This window comes from Podarcis cretensis, assembly GCF_951804945.1.
Source record: "Podarcis cretensis genome assembly, chromosome: 3".
Lineage (NCBI taxonomy): Eukaryota > Metazoa > Chordata > Lepidosauria > Squamata > Lacertidae > Podarcis > Podarcis cretensis.
The window spans coordinates 7,728,612-7,743,897 of NC_137172.1; the positions used below are offsets into that span (position 1 = coordinate 7,728,612).

Genomic DNA, 15,286 nt, shown 5'->3' on the forward strand with positions numbered 1-15,286 from the left:
TCTCTTCCTCTTTACTGCCTTTTCTGCACTGAAAATGTTAACCCTTCCCCCACTCTCTCCTACTTAGCAGTATCCATGTATCCACGTAGTTTTCAGAAATGTTCTTAGCTGCTTTTATCTGTCACAATGCATTCAATGTTTCCATTGGGGGAGGAAGCTCCTCTGCTCTCCTTTGTTCCATTGAAGTCCCCAAGAGGGTCTGCTTTAGGCACTTATTCTCCTCTCCCTTCCCTCCCTCTGTAGTCTCCTTAGGAGGTTTCATTAAATCCTAGTGCTTTCAGTACCATCAATATACAAACAATACCCAGCTCTATATAGAATCACAGAATTTTAGAGCTGGAAATGACCCCAAGGGTCATCTAGTCCATTCCCCTGAAATACAGGATTTTCTACCAAATCATACATGACAGATGGCCATCCAACCTCTCCTTAAAAATCTTCAGTGAAGGAGAGTCCACCACCTCCGGGGGAGTCCATTCTGCTGTCAAAGGCCCAACAAAGACTCCATTTCCTCAGGGTCTTGCAAAAGAATAATGTTAAACAATTACTGATGAACTCCTTTTACCGGTCCACAATAGAAAGTGTCCTTTCATATTGTATTACAGTGTGGTATGCTGGCCTGACAGCCACAGACAGAAAGTCACTACAGAGGGTAGGTGAATACAGCACATGATATCCCTTGAGTCCACTAGATGACATCGCAAGGGATCATTGCCTTAGGAGAGCGAGAAAAATTCTCAGGGATGACTCACACCCCGGCCATCACTTATTTAATCTTCTACCCTCGTGCAGGAGATATAGAAATATAATCAGCCATACCAACAGGCTAAAAAATAGCTTCTATCCGTGGGCTGTTAGGCTGTTGAATGGAAAATAACATAGCGAAATTGACTTGCGAGATGGTGTGTTGTTTGATAAGACATTGAGTGTTAAGGTGGGGAGGGAGGCTCGTTTAATTTCATTGTACACAGGTTGTACAATGACAATAAAGGTATCATCATCATCATAAGAAAGTTCTTCCTGATGTTTTGCTAGAATCTCTTTTCTTTGTGACTTGAATCCATTGGTTCGACTCCTAGCCTCTGGAGCAGGAGAGGGCAAGCTTGCTCCATCTTCCATGTGACAAACCTTTAGATATTACATATCTACCCCAGACCTGTCTCCCTGCATCTATTCTCTTATCAACCCCAGCAAAAACACCATATGATTTTGTCTCTCTCCATTCATGAGCAACTCAACAACTGGGGTTATTTCCTTGCCATAAAATAAGACAACATGGACCTTTTTATAACTACAATTTATTTTGAACAAAGAAAAAAATCAGGAAGGTGAACCAGGACTCTTTGATTATTTCATTCTTGATATGAATCTGAGCTTTGCTTACAATCCACCCCTGTAAAAAGAAATAAGGGAGAAATGATATTGAGATCCACATAAGTATGGGACTAAAGTTCATTCTATCCTATTTCTCTGTGGATTTTTAAGGGCAAATCCATATAGCTCCCCAAAAATCTGGGCATAGATAATTACATCAGGGGAAATGGCTTGCAAAAATGTGCATATCAGTCAAAACTGTAAACAAAAATGTCTTTTTCCGGAGAAATTTGCGCTAAAATGTTGGTGAATATTCATGGGAAATTGTTATGGCAAAATTCTGCAGAAATATGGAGTAATGGATGTAATTTTGATTTTGTTTTTTAAGAGAAACTGAGAAGACCGAAATCGACAGATCCATCTGTCCCTAGTAGCAAGTCCACTTGGGAGTGGCAGATCTTGATAAGGAGAATTGTACATGAAATACATAAAATCAGTGGGTTTTTTCGGGGGGGACTCAGGGGTACGCAGACCCCTAAACATTTTTTCGGGGGGGACTCAGGGGTACGCAGACCCCTAAACATTTTGTGAATCTAAGTTTGGCCTCATTCAATATGAGTAGGAAAATGAGAGAAAAAAGCAGTGCATAAAATGCATGTGTGACATATAAAACTTCCAAGGAGAGCTTCAGAAAGATGTGTCACTTTCTGTGGGACTGGCTTCATCTGTTTCAAATTGTGCATCAACAGAGCTCTGCTCACTAGCTGGCTGCTATGAAGAGATTATTTTAAAAAGAAAGGACTCAGGCATCCCTTAAAAGGTAAAGGTAAAGGACCCTTGACAGTTAAGTCCAGTTGCAGAGGACTCTGGGGTTCCAGCACTCATCTCGCTTTATAGGCCGAGAGAGCTGGTGTTGGTCCACAGACAGTTTTTCCGGGTCATGTGGCAGCATGACTAAGCCGCTTCTGGCGCAACAGAACACCAAAACTAGAGCACCAAACGGAAATGCTGTTTACCTTCCTGCCACAGCAGTACCTATTTATCTACTTGTACTGGCATGCTTTCGAACTGCTAGGTTGGCAGGAGCTGGGACCGAGCAATGGGAGCTCCCCCCATTGCGGGGATTCGAACCGCCGACCTTCTGATTGGCAAGCCCAAGAGGCTCAGTGGTTTAGACCACTGAAGGAGTGACTCCACCTCCATCATTCTACGTGGACTCTGAGGTCCAGTGCCAAGGGCCTTCTGGCAGTTCTCTCACTGCGAGAAGCCAGGTTACAGGGAACCAGGCAGAGGGCCTTCTTGGTAGTGGCGCCAGCACGCCCGCCCAGATGTCAAAAAGAACAACAACTACCAGACTTTTAGAAGACATCTGAAGTCCTGTTTAGGGAAGCTGTTAATGTTTGATGCATTACTGTATTTTAATATTTTGTTGGAAGCCACCCAGAGTCTCTGGGGAAGCCCAGCCAGATGGGTGGGGTATAAATAACATTATTATTATTATTATTATTATTATTATTATTATTATTATTAAGACCACAGCACCTCAGGCATCCCTTAGGACACCTCATATTGGGGATCCACAAGAGAGTGGGAACAGGGCCATGGTCAGATCCCAGAAAAAATCCCAGTTCTGGTCTGGGTACATTGGATCAGGCATGCTAACATGGAGTCACAGCTTGTCAGATTCCTTCCCCACGCCTACTCACATGTGATGAGAGCTGCTGTGCTGAATTCTGACGGAAACAGTGTGTTTTCTGCAAAAAAAAAAAAACAGATAGGGGAATATAGGCAGAAATGGAATGGTTGCTTATTATTGTCATTCTCATTTACTATTTTAAAATGTTCAGATTAGAAAATATCAGAACTTTCTACAGAAAACAAACAAACGAAAACCCATACTGTTAATATAACATCACGACACTAGATGATGATCAATGCACAGTTGTTAAAGATTTCGTTCAGAAAAAGGCTTGGGTAAATGAAAAAGACCTGCATGTCTCTGAAAGAGCAGGTGCTTGGAACACGACTTATCTCAGAAGGTAATGAAGTCAGTTTTCAAGGGGCCAAAAAAATGAATCTTGCTGCTAGCGGACACAAGGTGAATAGAAGCCAAGAAAATCATCAGCCATGGAAAAAATATTTTATTTTTTATTTATTTCATTAAATTTATACATTGGTCAATTGTAATTAAAATACCCTCAAAGGGGGGAAATCACAACCCTTCTTTAAAACATACAAAAGTTAAAATACTAAAACATATTAAACATATTAAAATCATCTCAACTTTCTAAGCATCTGGGTCGGTTAGTCTAAACTGGAATGTTTTAAAAAGGTAAAGGTAAAGGGACCCCTGACCATTAAGTCCAGTCGCGGACGACTCTGGGGTTGTGGCGCTCGCTTTATTGGCTGAGGGAGCCGGCGTACAGCTTCCGGGTCATGTGGCCAGCATGACTAAGCCGCTTCTGGCAAACCAGAGCAGCGCATGGAAACATCGTTTATCTACTTGCACTTTGACGTGATTTCGAACTGCTAGGTTGGCAGGAGCAGGGACCAAGTAATAGGAGCTCACCCCGTCATGGGGATTCAAACTGCCAACCTTCTGATCAGCAAGCCCTAGGTTCTGTGGTTTAACCCACAGCACCACCTGCATCCCTTGGAATGTTTTAACAGGTGCCAAAAAGTGTACAATGAAGACACCTGCTTCAATAGGCAGGGAGTTCCAAAGGGTAGGAACTAACCAATCGAGTTCTTACAAATACAGAATGCAGGTATTACAAGACAACTTAGTAGTGTCAATTCTGCCAATTGGAATGGTCAAGTGGGCACATGTGGGGTAAGACAATTTTGTAGGTAAACTGGTCCCAAGTTGTTAAGGACTTTATATGCTAATAGTAACACCTTGAACTTGGTCCAGTAGCAAATCGGCAAAAAGTGCAGATCCCTGAGCACAGGTGTTATATAGTGACAAAGGTCATTCTTTGTGGTGGCCAAGGAGGGGACTAAGGAAGGAGGCTGGCTCTTAGGTAGATGTGACTTAATGGGTACAAAAAAGGAAGAGAGAAATAGTTGTTGGGCTTCGGATCAAAGGATAAGGCAACTCCTTTCATCTCATGATATAACTTTTAATATTTACTTTTGGTTCTCAGATTGCATGTATGCAGATCCCTGTCCTACAGAATTGTTCTCATCCCATGTTTTATAGCATGGGTAGGCAAACTAAGGCATGGGGGCTGGATCCAGCCCAGTCACCTTCTCAATCCGACCCACGAACAGTCTGGGAATCAGCATGTTTTTACATAAGTAGAATGTGTCCTTTTATTTAAAATGAATCTCTGGGTGATTTGTGGGGTCTGCCTGGTGTTTTGACATGAGCAGAATGTGTGCTTTTATTTAAAATGCAGCTCTGGGTTATTTGTTGGGCATAGAAATTCGTTTGTGTGGGTTTTTCCCCTCCAAAATATAGTCCGGCCCCCCACAAGGTCTGAGGGACAGTGGACCAGCTCCCTGCTGAAAAAGTTTGCTGACCCCTGCTTTATAGATTTATTTGACAACATTTGTGTTCAACTGGATCATTCTTGGACTCATGGTTGTGTTGTTTTTGGAACACAGCAGTTTTGTTATCTCACTCAGTATTCCTGAAGGGAGATCCACAGGGCTGAGAAGGTCCAGCAGATCTCTGGTTTTGTTGGGGGGTTCCCAAATAGTCCCCATCCACAGATCTGCCAAAGACACATTGCAGTATCTTCCGTAACCCTGCAGTGTCTCAGCCAACAAAGCTGAGCTTGTTGGATCTTATGTCAGTGTAAACCCTGAAAATGGGCATTCCGAAGGCATGGTGGGGTTGAGAAAGGAGGGAAAGGGGGCTTATTCTGGCTCCTAAACCATGTGCCCTGGGAACCTGGCATAAACTGAACAGGCAAAGAGGGCAGTCTAATGCAAGAGTCACAATAGAAATCAGTCGGCATGGCCCAATACTTAGCAACTGGGCACAGTCTCACCTGGTGGCCCCATCAGAATGTGATTTGACATGTTCTTTCTTCCTGAAATGGGAAACAGTTGATTGCCTTTTAGCCAACCAGGCCGAACACATACACAAATTCATGCATGCAGAATACATTATCACAAAAACCCTGTTTATACACTGTGGAGTGTGGTGGTTAAGGGTTAAACCTCCTGAATGTCCTACATCTGGGGAGGAGCTTCCCAGGAAGTGGAAGCTGCGTTGTTCTTTGTCTGTGTCTGTGTAAAAAGCACTTTCGATTTTGGTGGAGAGAGAGAGAGACACACACACAGCATGTGTCCGAGTTCTGATGGAACTGTTTGTTGTTTTGCTTGCTGTAAATAAACGCTGTTAAGAAAGAACAGTGAGTGGACCCTTTTTTCCTTCTTCTCATATGGCAGCAACCGCTGCTCAGCTCTGCAGCTGCCTGGAAGCAGATTTATTGCACCGTGGAAGTGTGCCGGACAGGCAGTAAAGTTCACAGGTTATGGGCCGTTCATTTTGCTGCTAAGTGTGAGAAAGGAATGTTACATCCAAGTACAGCTTTGAAGTCCTGCCAGACGCTGAGGCAGTCAAGATTTCGCTGGTGAAGTGGAGCTGAAGGAAGCATCTTTGAGCACTGGCCAGCAGAAGCGTGAGTAAGCTTTAGCCCCAGGAAAGATGGCTCAGGCTCCAGAGGCTTTCACCTTGCCTTTTGAAAGGCTGACTGGTCCCAATTGGGAGGAGTGGTCTGTAAGGATGAAGTACTGGCTGCTGGGAGAACAGCTCTGGAATTGCATGCAAACCCCACCACCTCAGGCTAGTGAGACAGTTTCTGAGGCAGAAGTGGCTGCAGCTCTGGAAAGGGATCAGAGTGTCCCGAGCATGCTGAGCAAGCGTGGATGCTTGGCTGTTGCCAAACCTTGAGGAGATCAAGGAGGCCCGGGTCACTTGGCAGGCACTGCAGAAGGCGTGTGTAGCCACAGTGGGAGCCAAAGACCGAGAGGGGGCCGTGAGCCCAGTAGGGGCTGAAAGCCATGTTTCTGGAAGCTGTTTTATGCTTCAACACATCTTTGTGATGGACAGGAACAGAGGCAGAGAGCTGAGAGGAAAGCAGTTGCAGGCTGTTCCTCTGGAAACTGTGCACCCAGGAGTGGGAGTGCAGGGAGAAGCTGTGAGAGCTCTGTAAAAGCCTTTGTCTCCAAAAGATGTTTTCAGTGTGGAAGTACTGGCCATCTCGTGAGAGACTGTCCTGCAGAAGCTCAGCAGGAAGGGCCCAAGGCCGTCTCCCGGAGCAACCAGATTAAGACCTCTGCAAAGCATGGGAAGAATGCCAAAAGTTCCAACTGGGTTGAGCGCAAGGAGTCAACAACATTGTTTCATTTAGCAGCTTTTATGGCTGTTGTGAAACCCAAACAGGAAGCCAGTCTCTCCTTTGTTGTTGACACTGGAGCCACACACACTTTAGTGCCCTCAGCTGGACTTCTTTGGAACTGCAAGACTGTGCAAAGTGGAAGATATGTGTCACTGGCAGATGGAAGCAGAAGGCCACTGAGTCAGTCTGGGACCCTTTATTGTTCGTTCCTAGATCATGATGTTCAGGCTTTTGTGGTTCCAGAAATAGCCAACTGCCTTTTATCCATGTCTGCTCTAGTAGCTGGTGGTTTGTGTGTTCAGTTTGCAAATAACACGTGTTCTTCTTCCAGGGATGGGAAGCAGCTTTTCAGTGTTGAGTGGAAGAATAGGCTGTTCGTGGTTGAGATGTCTATTGCTGGTGATGACCCCCCTGAGGTAACACAGGTGCAGTGCGCAAACATCCCACCACATGATGGCTGTTCCCATCTATGGCACCAGAGACTCGTTCATTCGAGTTGGTCCTATGTCAAGAAGGCCCCAGAGTGTGCAGAGGGGTGGAAATTAAAGGGATGTGATAAGTTTCTGGATTGCAGAGCCTGTAAGCAATCCAAAGTGAAAACATGCTCATAACCCAGGTCGAGCAGAGAGACAAGCAAGCCTTTTGAGCTGGTCCATGCAGATTTCTGTGGGCCTATGTCAGTAGCATCTCTGGGTGGGTCTAAATACATTTTGCTTCTCTTGGATGATTTTTTGAGGAACTCTTGGGTTTTTCGATAAAACACAAAGGGGAAGCTGCTGCATTGATTAAGGATTGGATCACAGTGGTAGAGTTGCAATTTTCTGCCAAATTGGTTAGCTTTCAGAGCGATAGAGGGGCGGAGTTTACTGGGTCTGCACTGCAGAGCTTCTTCTGCCAGAAGGGAATCAGTCACAGGCTGACAGCACCACACAGTCCTCAACAGAATGGTGTTGCTGAACGCAAGAACAGAACACTACAAGAGGCCGTGGCTGCCATGCTGTTTGACGCAGGACTCCCACAACGCTTTTGGGCTGAATGTTGGAAATCTGCAGCTTTTGTGAAGAATCACGTGTTTAATTCAGCTGTAGGGGACACGCCCTATTTTCTGCTGCACGGTAGGAAGCCCAAAGTGCATTTCTTATGTGTTTTTGGCTCTGAGGCTTGGGTCCTCATCCCAAAGGCCAAGTGCAGAAAGGGTGAACCAAGGTCCAGGAAGATGATCTTTGTGGGATATGAACCTGGGTCCAAAACATGGTGGTTCACATATCCTGATGGCAATCAGTCCCAGCTGCTAGTGAGCAGCAGTGCTGAATTTTGTGAGCAAAGTGGGTGGACACGCATACATGGTAACCCAGATGTACTTTCAGAACAGTTTCTTGACTCAGATGAGGAGGAAGAGGAGGGAACTGAACCTGTTGCTGAGGAACAGAGTCCAGAGCAACAGAGTCCAGAGCAGTAGTGGCCCAAAACCCCTCCAAGGGGGTGGCCTAGAACCCCTCCACAGTCCATTGTCAAGTCTGAGCCAAAGAGTGAGCCGTCCTCGCCTGCAGGTCCAGCTGTGAGGTTCAAAAGATGCAGCAGGTCAGGGGGGAGTTCTCTAACACTGGGGATGGTCTGGCTGGCCCTAGTGGGTCAGAGGGGGTACCAGAGTTTACGCTGAGATCAGCTAGAGCCACTAAGGGTAAGCCACCTGACAAGTTTGAAGCCACAAGTGTGTGGGTTGGTGTGGCTAGGTGTGAACCTGAAACTTTGAGGATGTACAGAAACTGCCTCAGGAAGAAGCCAGCAAATGGCATGAGGCAATGCAGAAGGAGATGAGCTCAATGGAGTCTCTAGGTGTGTTCTCCCTCACAACGTTGCCAGCTAGCAAACAGGCTGTGAGTAGCAGGTGGGTTTATCGCCTTAAACCCACAGAATCTGGAGAACTACAATACAAGGCTAGGTTAGTTGCCAGAGGGTTCACTCAGCGGAAGAGGCTGCATTACATAGAGGTGTATGCTCCCACCTCTGCGCATGCTCTTAGCTGCTGCTGCACAAAGAGGTTGGGAGATGAGGCACTTTGATGTGGGGTTGAGAAAGGAGGGAAAGGGGGCTTATTCTGGCTCCTAAACCATGTGCCTTGGGAACCTGGTATAAACTGAACAGGCAAAGAGGGTGGTCTATTGCAAAAGTCACAATAGAAATCAGTCGGCATGGCCCAATACTTAGTAACTGGGCACAGTCTCACCTGGTGGTCCCATCAGAATGAGATTTGACATTTTCTTCCTTCCTGAAATGGGAAAATAGTTGATTGCCTTTTAGCCAACCAGGCCGAACACATACACAAATTCATGCGTGCAAAATACATTATCACAAAAACACTGTTTATAAACATTCCCCCATGAAAGCAGCCAATGAATTCATTCTCACCTGCAGAATCTTCAGGTGCAGTCAATAGCTTTCACTTCTCCGTAACCTTTTTAACAAATATGGCAATTCTGTGTGATGCATTATAATCTGTACCCACCAACAGAAAGAGTTTTACTTAAAGGGGAGTCATTACTAAGTCCTAATGTCCTGCTCCTTAAGGAAGCTGCTTGGGTAATATCTACACAGCGTGTTCTGATCCCTCTAGTACCTCTTCACCTCAACCAGCTGAAGAGGAAGGCTTAGCATTGGTGGGGCATAGGACCACCTCATGAGAAGAGAAGACTGGAAAAGACCCTGATGTTGGGAAAGATGGAGGGCACAAGGAGAAGGGGATGACAGAGGACGAGATGGTTGGACAGTGTTCTCGAAGCTACCAGCATGAGTTTGACCAAACTGCGGGAGGCCGTGGAAGACAGGAGTGCCTGGCGTGCTCTGGTCCATGGGGTCACGAAGAGTCAGACATCACTAAATGACTAAACAACAACAACAACAGGGCTACATTCCATGTTCTGTCCACCTCCACTCCCTTTCTTCTCCCTTTCTGCAGCTCCTCTCCAGCAGACCCCGTATTGAGAGCAGCAGTGGTGTCCAGCTGAGAAGAGAATGCCAACCACCAAGCAGAAGGCAGCCCCATCAGAAGCAGCCAGGGCTGTGCCAGCCAGGAAACATGCATAGCCATTGTCCTCTGCCCTTGTGGAACAACTCTCACCACCCCAAGCCCTCCAATCTCTGGTGCCAGTTGCAGCAGAGGGATGTGGGATGTCACTCTCCTGTGAGAAATGGCAGGGCTGGGTGGTCAGGCACAGTTGCTGTTCCTGTTGGGGATACCCATCCTCCCTGCCAGGGCCTGATGGCAATGGGGAGAGCAAGGGTGCCTCCACTGGCATGCCCAAGACCTCTGCCCTGTTCAGCCCCTCCCTCAGATGCTGGCAGGATTGTCAGCTCATGTAGCCAACAGAAACCACAAAGTCAAGTGCTTCAGGCAGGACATAGCCATCACCTAACTGCTGGTTCTGTGATAGTGTTGGGGAGCTGGTAGGGTGGCTGCAGGCAATAGTGATGTCAATGTGAATTTCAGGGCGCAGCGGATGGGGGTGCTGCTGTTACTTTCAGCTGGTTGAATGTCCTCCACCTGAGCATTCTGCAGATCTGCTAGGACATGGCTGCTGCAGCAGCTGCAGGGACTGGAAGTTGCCCCCCTCCTCCACCATCTAATTCAGGTGGTAGTGTGGGATGAGAGCTGGCTGCAGCTACATTGGCCAGTCCTGAGGGTGGGGCATAGGACACTCAGGATCTTATGGAGCCATAGAATTGTAGATGACCCTGAGGCATCCTATCTCACCTTTTACAGCATATCTTCAAACTGTCACATTTTCCAAGCATGTCATAAAAGGGTAAGCACTTGTCCCATCGAAAACATTTACCCTTATTAATGCTTATGCAGTCATGGGAACCATAAACTTTAGAGACCACTGCAAAATGAGAGAAAGAAAGGGAAGAGTCAACCTTTATGGCTAGCATACAATAGATTGAGAACTAACTTCCTCATGAGCATCTTACCCTATTATTTGGGCATTGGATTAAGTGTGTGTGTGTGTGTGTGTGTGTGTGTGTGTTTGCGTGTATTGAAAGATGAGTGACGCTACAATCTGTGGTGGCTGATAAAAACTCAGACCTTCATGTGATGGGTGCAAGGTCTGAAGTGGGGCTATCTGTGTGTTCTGCTGGGTGCACTAGGAGACCTCCCTTTGGATGTGAATCTCAATTGCACAGTTTCAAATTGCAGGAAGGTTTCTGAGTGGCTTCAGCTTAACACATACAGACCCCCTCTTCAGACATTCCTGCTCAAGACAGGAGGGTCAGATGTGGAGCTATGCAGGTTCATTGGATGGGGATAGTGCAATCCAGCCAGGTGGACAGGGTATAAAATCAGCAGCAGCAGCAGCAGCAGCCACTGAGAATCGGGGGAGAAAATTGTGAAACTACCTAAGCTGCAGTTTCTGAAACAATGCAGAAACAAAAAAAAAGCCATCCTTCAAGAGTCATACTTCTCTTAAATATGTGGTGTGGTTTCAACCAGCCTTGGTAATGGATGCCAATGAACTGAAAAGCTCAATCCAGATCAGACTGAGGAACTGTTAGTGGGAGATTGCTTGCTCTTGATGGGGTTACACTTCCTTTGAAGGAGCGGGTACGCAGCTTGGGGATACTTCTAGATCCACTGCTGTTACTTGAGGGTCGGATTGCAGAGTGCCTTCTATTAGCTTCAATTGGTGGCTAAGCTGTGCCCCATCTGGGCAGGGATAGCCTAACTACTGTTGTCTATGCTCTGGTAACCTCTTTACTGCAACACGTTACACATGGAACTGCCTCTGGAGATGGTTCTGGAGCATCAGCTGGTGCAGAATTCAGTGGCCAGGTTGCACACCGGGACAAAATGGTTTGAGCATGTTACTCTGAATCTGACCCAACAGCACTGCCTGCAAATAGATTTCCAGGCCCAATTCAAAGTGCTTAAATGGCTCAGGATCACAATACCTCAAGGACTGTCTCTCTCATATGAACCTACCCAGACCCTCTGATAACCCTCTTAGGCCCTTCTTCATGAGCTTCCTCCACGAGAAGTCTGGAGCGTGGCAACACAAGAATGGCATTTTCTGTGGTGGCTTCCCATTCATGGAATGCTCTCCCCAGGGAGGCTTGGCTGGTGCCATCATTATATATCTTTACATGCCAGACAAAACCAGGTCTATGGCATTTAACTACCTGTGGCCTTTTAGAAGTGGGTGTGATGTTTCTAAGGTGTTTCTCTACCCCCCCCCCATTTTTAATCCTTCTTTGTGGGTTTGTTTGTATGTTTGGCTGGTTGGTTGGTTTTGATTTACCCTGGGTTGACTTGGGTAAAATAAAATGAGTAATAAATTCAATTATTATTAATAATAATAGCATGGTAATGTATGCATACATTGGTAAAATTGCACACTAAAATACATTATATTACAGGGAAGTTCATGGAATTCAGAACTATGGAGAAATCAATTTAAGATTATGGAAGAATGAGAAACCAAAATGAAATGGAAAGGTTTGTACATCCTTACCCAACACTCTTTACATGCTTTGACTCCCTACCCCTCATGTTTTTTGAATGTTTGAATAGGTTATTGACTTCTATTTCCCTTGTTGCATAACTCCTTTATTGTTTAAAATGTTATTTGTTAATCAATGAAATGGTAAAAGATAGAAGCACAAGGAAATAAAGAAATACTCAGTGTTACAGCAGGTTGAAAGCAGCACAATAGCATCATCATTGAACTTACTGTTCCAAAATGTTACCCAAATAAATCCAATTTTTCCACAAATCTGTTAAGTTATATTATTTTGTAAAAAGTTAGCTTAATCATAGTTACCGTGAAACAAATTTTATCAGTACTCCTGTGTGATGAAGATGGTGATGATAGCCCACCCTTCACCAGTAGGTTTCAAGGTGAGTTAAAGCAATTTGAAATCCAGTTACAAACACATCACAGTCATAGGAACAGAATGGGTCCTGAAAACACACATCTCAGGTGTCAAGAGGTGTAAAGGGTTGCATCCTCCTCATTTGCCAAAAGTGGTATAGTGAAGATGCCAGATGCACTTCTGTTGGATGGGAATTCCACAGTTTAGGGGCTACAACAGAGAAGGGTCTCACTTGGGCAACTATCAGATGTTGCCTTTAACTCTCAAAGTCCTAACTAGCTTGGGACCCAGAGCTTCATTTTGTTTAGAACAGCTTGAAACCCATAATATCTTACCTGGAGAAGCCCAAGATATCAATAAAAGAACAGCAAACAAAAGCCCAAAGAACTTCATGGCTGTTTTCCTTTGAGTTCTCTGTTTTTCTGTTGCAACCAAGCCAGGTGAATTGGTGATGGAAGCTCTGAGGGGGAGGCAGGAATGGATCAGATGAGGATGAAACAGCTGAAACTCAATAAAAACAAGAAAGAGATTTTAATACATGTGTAGTAACATGCAGAACTGATTGAGACAAGTTGGTCCATCAGCTCCAGCCATGTTGGCTGATGTTGATGGGATTTGGAATTCAACAACATTTTGGAGGGTGGGAACAGATTCCCCATCGCTGTTGAAACACACTAAGCATCTTTGAATCTTACCTGCCAACTTCAGATAATCCTTGCACATCTGCCTGTCTGTGAACAGCAATAACAGAATTCCTAGAAGGGGTTTGAATGCAATGCTATAAGGAACCAGACGACAATATGGTCTCTATGGAAGCTGCTTCCGAAACTGAGCCTCTGTTTTCAGACACAGTAGTCCTCTGAAGCTTGGTTGCTTGGGGAAGGGTTCAAGCAATGAAGACATTGAAACCATGTCTTGCTTATGGACTTCCCAGAAAATTTTGAATGACTAGCTCTGGAAATAGAATGCTGAAGCAAATAGACTCTTGACCATATTCAGCATTGTTCTGCTTATGTTCTTAGAACATAAGAAGAGCCTGTTGGACCAGGCAAAGTGCAGCACCCTGTTCATGGGCAGCCAGATGCTTGTGGGAAACTCACAAGCAGGATTTGAGCATGAGACCTATCCTGCAGTTTCTAGCAATTGATACTTCAGAAGTATTGCTGCCTCTTAATTGTGGAGGCAGGGACTCAGGTGGCGCTGTGGGTTAAACCACAGAGCCTAGGACTTGCTGATCAAAAGGTCAGCGGTTCGAATCCCCACAACGGGGTGAGCTCCCATTGCTCGGTCCCTGCTCCTGCCAACCTAGCAGTTTGAAAGCACATCAAAGTGCAAGTGGATAAATAGGTACCACTCTGGTGGGAAGGTAAACGGTGTTTCCGTGCCCTGCTCTGGTTCACCAGAAGCGACTTAGTCATGCTGGCGCATGACCCGGAAGCTGTATGCCGGCTCCCTCGGCCAGTAAAGCGAGATAAGCACTGCAACCCCAGTGTAGGTCACGACTGGACCTAATGGTCAGGGATCCCTTTACCTTTACCTAACTGTGGAGGCAGAGCATAGCCATTATGGCAAGTAGCCTTCAATAGTCCTCTCCACCATGGGTTTCTCTAATCATCTTTTAAAGTCATCCAAGTTGGTGGCCATCACTCCTGTAGGAGCAGGCTCCTACATGATAAGCCATGCATGATAAAGTACTGCTTTTAATCTGTCCAGAATTGTCCAACATTTGGCTTCATTGTACATCCACAAGCTGTAGTGTTATGAGAGAAGGAGAAAGACTTTTCTCTATTCATTGTTCCATGCTATCTTTATTCAAAAAACTTCTATCATGTCAACTCTTACTTGCTTTTTCTCTAAACTAAAAAGTCCCATATGCTGTAAACTTTGCTCACATGGGAATATGGTTTCTGGGACCTCACAACCACATGCCCCATGTCATTTGTGCCAACATGTTCTGGATTACCCACAGCCAGGATCCCTCCACCCACAGAGAGTATCATTGGCACAAAAGGATAGCTGTTTGTCCCACAAAGAATGAGTCCCTTCTCAGGAAATGTGCTGCTTCCTTATACCCTTACTCTTCCTGAATGCAAGGGAGCTATGGTTGTTGGAGTGGGACACAGCTATAACTTCTCTGACTCTTATTTTTTCCAGGCCTCAAGGGAACAAACCTGTTCCTGTAGAGCCCTGAGCTCATTGTACATTAGACACACTCAGGAACAATATATTTCGGAACCTGGGGTGAACCACAAAATGGCATCTTTCACCCCTCTAGACAGGGAAGAAGAGAGGAGTGAAGATCTATATCAGGGACAAGGGGAGTGGGTGAAATTAAATCAACCCAAACCAATGGCTGAAATTGGAATTGTGGCAGGGGGAAAGGGGTCTGATGTGAATCACGCAAGGGCAGCTACATGATACTTCCTGCAGAGTATAATTGGCATGATGTTTACTGACTTTTGAAAGAATGAGTTTAATGGATGTGGCATTATGTAAGCACATTATTCTAGAAGTAATGAAGAAGAGGAAATATGGGAAGTATAGGAACAGGAAGAGAAGAAATTAAACATTAAGGTGAAGTGGTGCAGATATAATTTTAAGGTGAATTTGTCGCATTGATATTCACTTTTCCTCCAGTGTGCTCAAGACTGTACATGTCCTACGGTGCCAAGACAAACCCCTATCAAAGAAATGACAAGTCCTAAAAGTGCATACCTGCACAAAGGCTGCTATATCCCTAAACTCCAGAT

General features: G+C 45.4%; 1 protein-coding gene across 5 annotated transcripts in view; it reads right to left on the minus strand.

The window, feature by feature from the left end:
• Positions 1-1,281: 1,281 nt before the first annotated feature.
• LOC307211925 (uncharacterized protein) overlaps positions 1,282-15,286 on the minus strand; it is a 30,571-nt gene continuing 16,566 nt past the window's right edge. Inside the window, exons 1-7 of one of the 5 annotated variants that reach the window (XM_079969091.1) lie at positions 13,232-13,495; positions 12,872-12,996; positions 10,420-10,549; positions 8,896-8,937; positions 5,313-5,354; positions 3,021-3,068; positions 1,282-1,393 (exon numbers count right to left, since the gene is read on the minus strand). In XM_079969091.1, coding sequence (XP_079825217.1) covers positions 1,381-1,393; positions 3,021-3,068; positions 5,313-5,354; positions 8,896-8,937; positions 10,420-10,549; positions 12,872-12,929 — 333 coding nt within the window. In that variant the 5' untranslated portion in view covers positions 12,930-12,996; positions 13,232-13,495 and the 3' untranslated portion in view covers positions 1,282-1,380. Of the gene's footprint in view, positions 1,394-3,020; positions 3,069-5,312; positions 5,355-8,895; positions 8,938-10,419; positions 10,550-12,871; positions 13,044-13,231; positions 13,496-15,286 lie in introns of those variants that run through there. The other 4 variants (XM_079969093.1, XM_079969092.1, XM_079969089.1 and 1 more) reach the window with 4 other exon arrangements.